The 9,827-nt window shown below is 44.8% G+C and overlaps 1 protein-coding gene across 2 annotated transcripts in view; it reads left to right on the top strand.

The window, feature by feature from the left end:
- Window positions 1–7,908, top strand: part of BRWD3 (bromodomain and WD repeat domain containing 3) — a 1,513,493-nt gene extending 1,505,585 nt beyond the window's left edge. For both annotated transcript variants that reach the window (XM_085607835.1, XM_085607833.1), the window contains one exon: window positions 6,417–7,908. In XM_085607835.1, the coding sequence (XP_085463961.1) occupies window positions 6,417–7,234 (818 nt within the window). In that variant the 3' untranslated portion in view covers window positions 7,235–7,908. The remainder of the gene's footprint in view (window positions 1–6,416) is intronic.
- Window positions 7,909–9,827: the final 1,919 nt, after the last annotated feature.

Below are 9,827 nucleotides of genomic sequence, written 5' to 3' on the forward strand. Positions count from 1 at the left end.
GCCCACCCAGCCTCCCCGTTCTGCGAGGACCTTGTCGAGTGGTGTTCTCCACTGGCCTCTTCAGTTGGCATTGGGTTATCTCTCAAGGGGGTTTGTATTGTTGCACTCCCCTGAGTGTTTTCATATATAGTTAACCTCTGCTGAGGGGCTTCTTTCCTGTGATAGGGTGTCTTTTGATTCACGAGATTTTTTTTCCTCTCCAGTTACCTTCCCTTCATTCCGTCTTCTCTACTAACTCATGGTCCTGGTCCCCTCGTGGTCATCCTCTTTGAGGGTCGGTTGTGCTCTGTTTCCAACCTCCATTCTTAAAATAGGGAAAAGGCCAGCCTTTTCCTACCTTCCTACAGTAGACTGTTCTGTCTGTGTTCGGTTATTACTCGACGGCACAGTTCTAAATTGCACTATCAGTCTATTTCTGTCTGTTGAGATGTTCTTCCCTGGTTGCACTCGGGTAGGGGTCTTCGCGTAGCTTGGGGGGGCTCTTTCTCACAGCTTCCACTTATATGTAGGCAGTGTCTACTTCTGTCTTTTACGATGGTGTCTTCCACCATCCTCCTTCTTTATTTATGGATTTTCATCCCTCGCACACTGTTCCCATACTTTCAGTTTTCTATTGGTGGCTCCACGTTGTGCCGTGGAAAAGTTCCTCCAAAGAAAACTGACGTCAGCGCGCCGGGAGGGACTTATATGACCTCGCTGACGTCACGTACGTGGACGACGTCAGGGCGGGATCGTGGGGCACCGTCCCCCAGCACGCAGAGGTGCTGCTGCAAAAAAATTCTGGATCCAGTCTGACGCCTGGGGATATTCTAAGTTAAGGAATCTGTGGCTAGACAACGTCTCTACCAGATACACCGTTACCGAAGGTAAGTAACTCGTACTTTAAAACTAGTGGCCAGGCTAGGGATCCAGAAGTGAAAGGCATGGGTTTTGTAGACAAGGAGGTCCCGATCAAGGAAGAGGAGGTCGTGGACCGCTCTCGGAGCCTAAAGTCCTCTTTCTCCCACTCAAGGCGTTCAGGACACTCTGGGGAGAAGAAGAAGAAGAGGAAGTCCCAGCATACTTGTCGATGAAGGAGGTAAGGAGCACCAGCACTCTAGGCACGGTTTTACGGAGCCACAGCCAGGGTCAACTTCGTGCATTTCCCTGGAGCCAGAGCGACCCCCGCCCCGCTCAGATCAAAGAGTTCTATGAGGCCATGCGCCACGTATTTGAGCGGGCCGACCCCTCTATTGAGTCTTCAGGACCCGCTGGGTCGGAAGGGGCCCCATTGGATTCGACGCCGTCGGTTCTGGCACTTTTGGGTCATTGCTCCCACTCCCTTTGGGAGACAGTTGCGCAAGTACTTACACAAGTCCAGAAGGAGACCAGGCTATGCTCTCTCACGCAGTTAAGGACAGGATAGATGCAATATTCACCATAAGGTATGGTCTTGATACGACAGATTCACTGGGCAGATAGAATTCTACGACAGTGGCCATGATGCACCAAGCCAGGCTTAGGCCAACTGGCTTCTCAGGTGATGTCCAGGCAAATTTGATGGACTTGCCCTTTGATGGAACCCGTCTTTTTGGGGAAACAGCAGATTGAGCCTTATTAAGGTTCAAGGACTCGCGAGCTACGGCCTGATCCTTGGGCCTCTCTTCTACTCCTTGTGGCCAGTTTACCTTTCGCCACTTTCATGCCAACGGAAGTGGTTTCCACCCGTGTCGGCCCGCTCTCAGCCACGGTCCTGCGCAGGCTTCCCAAATCTTGCAGGGACAGGGATGCAGTACATTCCGATCTAAGAATGAAAGTTAGAAAATGTCGGCCACCCTGCCTTCGGCAGCCGCAGCCTCCAAGCACTCCTAGTCTGACTCTGCAAGACCACACAACTCCAGTTGGCGGGAGAATCCATCATCCTCTCCCCCACTAACGGTCCATAACATCGGACAAGTGGGTCTTGCAGATCATTCAGGAGGGCTTGTCTCTGCCTTTGCTTTCTTTTCCTTCTCCCATTCTGCCAAATCAGGAATGGGTGACGGAGGATCATTTAAAATTGCTCCAGGAGGAAGTTACAGTTCTCTTGGCCAAGGGAGTTATAGAAAGGGTCCTGGGTTCAGAAGTAGGCAGTGGCTGTTATTCCCGCTACTTTCTGATTCCGAAAAGAACAAAAGGTTGCGGCCTATTTTAGATCTTCGGACCGTCAATCTCTTCCTCAAGAAGGAGAAATTTAAAATGCTTATTTTAGCTCAGCTCCTGTCTGCCCTAGACCAAGAAGACTTGATGGTAGCGTTGGACCTGCGGAATGCCCATCGCCATCCTGCCAGGTCACTGGCATTACATGGGGTTCAAGGTAGGCCACAAGCACCTTCAGTTTGCCATCTTCCTCTTTCAGCCTTACCAGTGCCCCTCGGGTGTTCACCAAGGTGATGACGGTGGTCGCAGCTCATCTGTGCAGGTTAGGGGTGTCAGTCTTCCCCTACCTCGACGACTGGCTGTTGAAGGCGTCCTCACCCTAGGCTGTTTTCTCCCACCTTCAGACAACGGCGAACCTCCTGCTTTTTCTAGGGTTCTCTATAAACGTGCCACCGTCACATCTGACTCCTTCTCAGATGCTCCCTTCCATCAGTGCTGTTCTGAACACAGTGCAGTTTTGGGTCTATCCTCCGGAGCAGCGAGTGCAGGATATTCAGGTTATGATTCAGATGTTTCGGCCTCTAGCTTGGTTTCGGTTAGACTGAGTCTGAGGCTGTTGGGCCTCATGGCCTCCTGCATCCAGTTAGTGAAGCATGCCAGGTGGCTTATGCGGGCTCTGCAGTGGGACTTGAAGTTCCAGTCAGCTCATCATCAGGGAAATCTCACCGATGTGGTTCAGATCTCAGAAGTAACTGCGAAATTTCTGCCGAGGGCGTTGAAGAACCACGATTGAGTCAACGACAGACCCCTCTCCCTTCCCCAAGCAGATCTCAAATTTGTGACAGATGTCCTCCTGCGGAGTTGGGGCTCCACATACATTTGTTGGCTCTCCGAGCAATTTGATTGGCATTGAAAGCATTTCTTCCCTCTGTTAAGGTGAAGCTAGTGCAGGTGTTCACTGACAACAGAGTTACAATCAAACTTATGAACTCTGCGCCTCCATGCGTGGAGATTGAGTGGCAGCAGTTGATGGCTTTTGCCCTTTCTCCTGAAGTATGTAACGTTATTTTGGCAGCCACGCAGCCCTCCACTAAGACAGTACATGCCTGCCACTGTCAGACATTTGTATTATACTGTACAGAAAGGTCTATTCACCCTCTTTCTGCTTCTCTTTACTCTGTTCTTTTCATTCATTCCCACCCTTGCCCAGCAGGGCTCTGCTTTGGGAACTCTCAAGCGTTACCTTTCTGCTTTGTCCGCTTTGTTGCGGCTGCCAGACCAACCCTCTCTCTTTAAATCTCCAGTTGTATATAGGTTATCAAAAGGGCTGGCTCACTTGTTTCCCCCCCCACGCCCTTTATTATGCCACAGTGGGACCTTAATTTGGTCCTCACCTACCGAATGTGTGCTCCCTTCTCACCTTTACATAACTGTCCCCTCTGGTTGTTAACCATCAAAAGAGCCTTTTTACTGTCAATTACACAATTACATCTGCTCCGAGGGTGAGTGAGTTGCAGGTCTCCCTATCTGTGGTGCTTCGTTTTTACCATAGGTTGTGACGCCAGTCCATCTGGATCAATTCATCATGTTGCCCACCATCTTTGCTCCTCCGCATCTCTCTAAAGAGGAGAAGCGTCTCCACCGATTGGACCCAAAAAGAGTGTTAATTTTTTACCTTGACAGCACAAAAGAGTTCCGGTGGACGGCCAACTCTTTGTGGGGTACGTGGGAGCTAAGAAGGCAAGGGCAGTGAAGAAAAGGACCATCTCTCGCTGGGTCGTTCTCAGCATTAAGATCTGCTATTCCATGGCAAAGAAGCAGCCCCTTAAGGGATTAAGGGCCCATTCCACCAAGGAAAAGGCTGCATCTATGGCCTTGGCTCAGGGTGTCCCAGTCCTGGACATCTGTCAGACAGCAACGTGAGCATCTTTGCACATGTTTGCCAAACACTACTGCATTGACAGTCCAGTTCGCAGTTACTTATCTTCGGGAAGGCATTATCTGGTAGAGACTCTATCTAGCTGCAGAATCCTTACAGCCCCACCCATGCCTCCCCACTTTGCATACTAATGTAGGACTAAGGTTACTCCGCTTTTCAGGGCCCGTGTTTTGCACACGACTACGTCAGTTACTTTGTGGCTATGCGCTTCTGGCATGGAAAAAGCGAAAAGTTCTGACGTCTGCGCACCTGGGTGATGCCTGTATAGGTACTGCGATGTCATAACCGATGCTAACGACGCCGTCACGCGGAGCCGAATGGAGCCACCCGATGGCACGCGCAAGGGGTTTTTCTCAGCAAAAGTTTCCGGATCCAGCCTGACGCATGGAAAATTCTTAAATGTAAGGAGTCTGCAGCTAGATAGAGTCTGTACCAGATAATGCATTACTGAAGGTAAGTAACCTGTTCTTCAGGTGCACAGAGTATCTGCCATAGATGTACATATGCAGTGGCAGATTTCTATCATATGATACGGCAATGTCTGATGCTATCTCAGTTCTGGATGGGGGTACTGGGATGTATGGCTGACTTTACAGGTTGGTTCCAAAATAGCCACTGTCCTGTCTGCTGGGCCTGATGACACATGCTAAGCAGTTGAAACATATGCCTAGGATTATAGAGCTGGCGCTGGTAAATAGGCGTAGCGCTATGGCCTGGAAGGCTTCCTCTCCCAGTCCAGTACTGCCTCGGTGAGCAAATGCTGAAATGGATGTGTTATCTATACTTCAAAAATTGAAGGGGGGCGGGGGTTCTAGGTATATCACCATGGCATGCCTTTATAGAAAAAATATAAGCCAAATTTGATGAGAGGCCTCCAAGAGGACAACATGGAGTTTTTCCATATATCAGTGAAGGTGTAGTTGCTAGAGGGGTTGCTTCACAGTACAGGGCCAGAACAGGCTAGTATAAGGGATACATGAGCAGTAGTCCACACTGGGTGATAAATGGTGTGTTATAACACATTACACAAGAAGCTGGGGGCATCGAGTGCATAGACGTTAGAGTGGGATGGGCAAAATTATTTGTGATAGTCCCACCAAAAAGCAGAAGTCCGCAAGATCACTGGAGTCTTAATTGTAAGTGTAATATGCCTTTGGTGCATGGGGATGTATGCATGGGCAATAGCGTGGACCTATTTTTTGTTGGTGGTTAGGTTTTGGTTTTGATGTGTGTGTGTAAAGCTCCAAGTGGCCCTTAGTCAGAAAAGGATGTGCCAATTGGTACTGATAACTTACATGATATAATACTGTACAGTACTAGCAATGATTAATGTGATATACTAAAAAAACACAAAATAAAGAACCACTTGGAATAAAAAGTTATGTGCAGAAATGTTATAAATTGCATTTTTTTTAACTAAATGAGTTGCATTTATTTGTAAGTTAAAAAAGGTTATTAAAGCTGTTTAAAATAAGCTATTAATTTATAAAAAATTTAACATTTAATTAAAGGTCTATATATTTTTAGGAAGTTTAAATACATTACTTTTAACATTCCTAAGAGGTGGTGTTTATAAGTCCCCATCTCCATTGTTTTTCCTAAGTTCTGTGGAGTGCATTGCAGTGCCACTGGATGGCCTTGTGAGGTGCTGGATGTACTCCAGCTGCGAGCTGGAGTACATTTACTACTGTATTGTGACCTTTGTGGCTGTAGTAACTTTAGAAGTTCTGTTTGTCAATAGCAATGGATTACTTTGTTTTGGATTGTTGTGTGTCCCTGCCTAAACCTCTCCTTTGACCCCTCATTACTCCTCCCATGTCCCCGTTCCATTTAGTAGTAAGTACTCCATATTTTTCAGGCACTCCCCTCAGTTGATTTCACGTTTACTATTAAAACGTATACCTATGTTTGCAGAGATCTAAGCACTCGGGTTGGAGATCCCCGCACACAAAATATAGGAGAGGTGGAGGCGTAGACGTCTGTATGTAGATTAGTGAATAGCATTTTGTAGTACCACTTAACGTACTGCAAAAATGCAGTTTATGAATAGGCCCCTTTACTCTAATTTTATTACTTTCACAAATGAGAATGTGTTGGTGCTAACAGACAATATGACATAATTTGTAAGGTGCGTATTGCTATTAAGACAGTAAATATGTTACTAAAGATACCATATATTGCCAGGTTGTTGCTTTTTCAAATTAAAAACATTGTGCCAAGATAACAATGTTTACTTATCTTGCCAAACACTAATTTGTGAGAAAGATGTATGAATGTGCAGGTTATTCTCATTCTTTTTAAGTTTTGATTGTAAGGCGTACTAAAAGTTGAAATTATCTTTATTTTACTTGTTTTCCAGATGAATCTATTAATGAGGCACTTCCAAATGGGGATGGTACTGATACTGAAGAAGCAAACAGAAATCATGTGAGCCCATTGAAAACAAATGAAAGTTCAGGCGATGAGGATGCTCAAGATCAGAAAGAAATACCTGAGACAAATCCCATTTCCCCCTTATCATCTGAAAGTGGGGAGAGGAAATACAGCTTGAATTCAAAAAGTGTATCTGAATCAGAAACTGATTCAGATTCTGAATCATCTGCAAGATCCGATCAGGACTATATTGACGGGGACCATGATTATAGTAAAGTCAAACGGACGAAACTGAAACGTACAATGCTAAGGACCATTGCTATCGGAAATGGAAAAGGCCGTGGCAGAGGTAGAGGGCGTGGACGGGGAAGAGGAAGAGGAAGAGGCAGAGGCAGAGGAAGAGGACGAGGAGGATGGGGAGGGAGAGGTGGAGTGCGAGGCAGAGGACGATGGTCAAGGAAAAGAGGTGGGTATGCCCTGGGGCCTACCAGTGGTCCAGTAGCTAAACGTGCTCGGATTGATGATGATGATGATGAAGATGAAGATGATGATGATGAGGAGGAGGAGGAGGAAGAGGAAGAGGAAGAGGAAGAACACAGTGACTTTGTGGCACATTTTAGGAAACATCATAATATTAAAACAAGAAATCAGGGCAGGAGAACTGTACTATACAACGATGATTCTGATAATGACAATTTAGTGCATACAGATGATCCTCTGAACCTTGGCACTTCCAGGTCAGGCAGGGTACGCAAAATGACCGAAAAGGCCAGAGTCAGTCATCTCATGGGATGGAATAATTGAATCCCATTCTTTCCCTATCCATTTTTAAGACAATTTCAAACTTGGCCTTCTACTGCAGGGATTCTACGAGAAGATTGGCCAATCCGGTTGCGGTAATTAATCACCTTTCAGAGTGGTGCTTTCACCTGATACCAATATGAATTTGGTTCTGGGCTTCAGATCTACACTTTTAATGGATCAAGATGAGCCTTTCACCTTAACTGGAGTCCAGTCCATACAGACACTACAATTCCATTATGTAAAAGGAGCTTCCATCTTTACAGTTCTAGCATACAGATTTTAATTATGATTATGGAATATCTTTTGTATTTGTAATCATGGATTTTCTTTTAATTCAGAAAGAGAGCTCCTTCTTTTAAAGAGTTTTTGTTCCGTCATTTGATTTCTATATACTGTAATAATGATAACTTTTTGCACAGCATAGCAATCCAGAAGGCAGCTATGAAATGTTTACAATTTCAGTATCCTATGGAGGATCTTGATTATTTTAACCTTCCCAGGCCAAACCTTTGATGGACTTTGCTGTCTGTTCTACAGCTTTTGGGTCTATATCGGATTTTCAGTGTCACTAAATATATGTACAAATATGAAAGAATTGGTGCTTTGTAAATATGTATGAAAATATTGACGTGGTGTCATTTGTTTGTTAACTTTATTAAAAAAGATAAAATATGTATATGAGAAGTTTGCAAATTAAGCAGTGTCTGGATAAGTCTGGATCGATAATATATTTTTAAAAGTTTTAATTAAGATATGCTTTGTATGATTCCAAAAACTAGAATTGAATATTAATACCAAAGAATTGCATCTTTTGAATTTGAAGTGTGGCTGTAAATGTTTTGTTTTTTCTAAGGCTCTTAGTAATGACTTAGGACAGTGTTCATGGCCCTTGATAGCTTTTTATCTGGCTAATTTGTTCTCTGTCCTTGGCACAGTGCAATGTTTATTCTTTGAGAACTGACAAACTGATCTGCAAACTGGCTGTGACATATTCTCACATCACATTTCCTCTTCCTTAAAAACAATGAAAAAACTAAATTGTAATGTAGTGGTTAGTCACATTTTTCTTAAATTACTGCAGCATTGACTGTTTTTCTGAAGGGCGCTGTGAAGAAAAATATAAATCTTAATCCAGATCTTCTCAGGCTTTAAGCACTAGCTAAGTGTTCCTATTTTGTAGTTTGTAGATCAGCTCAAAGCTTCCTTTCTACACTTACAGTTCTGAAAGTAGACATTTATTTGCCGCCATATGACAGCCATTTATGTTTTGTATTGTATTTAATTGTATCAGTTTCTTGTAAATGTCACAAAGGCCTTAGGGTTGCTCAGCATGGGTTAGACCATAAACGACAAGTCTGCATTAACTGAAAAGATGTTTTGTAATTTTCTTAAAAATAATGGAATGGATTTTGGCCTACAGAAACCCAGTATAAGTAATTTAAAAGCAGACAGGACAAAATCGAAAAGGTACCATTCCCGGTAATAAGCAATTCTGACAGATACTTCTAATCGCAGATTACTCACCTTTCGAATTCCTTCTGTGTGCTGACACATGGCGCCATCATCCTTGTCTGCAGCCTCGACCCCCCTGCAGAAGTGATGGAGAAAAGCCTTAGGGAGGCGCAATCCCTTCATCCTGATGTAGGTTCATTTTTTTTACCTCTTCAATGCGGATCCAGAGGTCTACTCCCAAACCTGTCTGTTCTTCACTGATCTCCCAAAAATTATTATTTTGGGGCTATGTCTCTCCTGAAGACATCTGCACTGGTAAGGAAGCATTTGGTTTCTCGGATCCAAGTATAAGTCAAATGCATGAAACAGATGCTCCCCGATACACCCGAAGGCCATCAGGAAGTGGGAGTAGAAGCTGTACGTCTCCGAGCAAAAGAAAAACAGGTCTGTTCCTTTTTCGATTTTCAGCCATAGTCCAGGTCTTCTTCGTCGTATATGTCCAAGATGAAGGTGAAGGACAAGTCACAGCACAAGCCCAAGAGGTTCAGATGGAAGCCTACCACTCCGTCTCTGTGGAGAGATTATGCAGTTGGTACTCAAAGGCCCGATTCCAACTCTAACTTTGTTCCTCAGTTGGAGCTGAAGCAACCAAAATTTCCCGGGTTATCTTTCCACTGCAAATAGAAACCTTAAAGGAGGCAATGCTCCAGATGTTTCAGATGATTCTGGGTTCTATGAAGTGCCTTTGGGCCTCATGTATCTGCCCAGGACCACCAGTTCGACTTCTGCCAATGGGTTATTCCCCTGCATCGATTGATGCTGCTGGTCCTTCAACCAGCCCCTTACCTGTGCCTTTACTGAAGGCTGCACTGGGTATGGCTGGTTCAGCACCAGCTATGGCTCTTTATGCACCATGTCCAGATCATAGTTCAACCTCAGATCCGGAGCATAGTTTGGCGAGTTCCACTGTATTGTTACAGAACCCCTAGACAACCTGTGGTGTGGGAGTATTCTCCAATAGCAGCCTTTGCATCAACATCAGTATTTTCAGTGCCTTGAAGCCATGTTTGGCTCAGATTCAGATATTTATCAAGAGCTCCAGAATGTTCCACGTGAAGAGGATGTTGACAATATGCTTCCT

This window comes from Triturus cristatus, chromosome 5_2, assembly GCF_964204655.1.
Source record: "Triturus cristatus chromosome 5_2, aTriCri1.1, whole genome shotgun sequence".
Taxonomy (NCBI): Eukaryota; Metazoa; Chordata; class Amphibia; order Caudata; family Salamandridae; genus Triturus; species Triturus cristatus.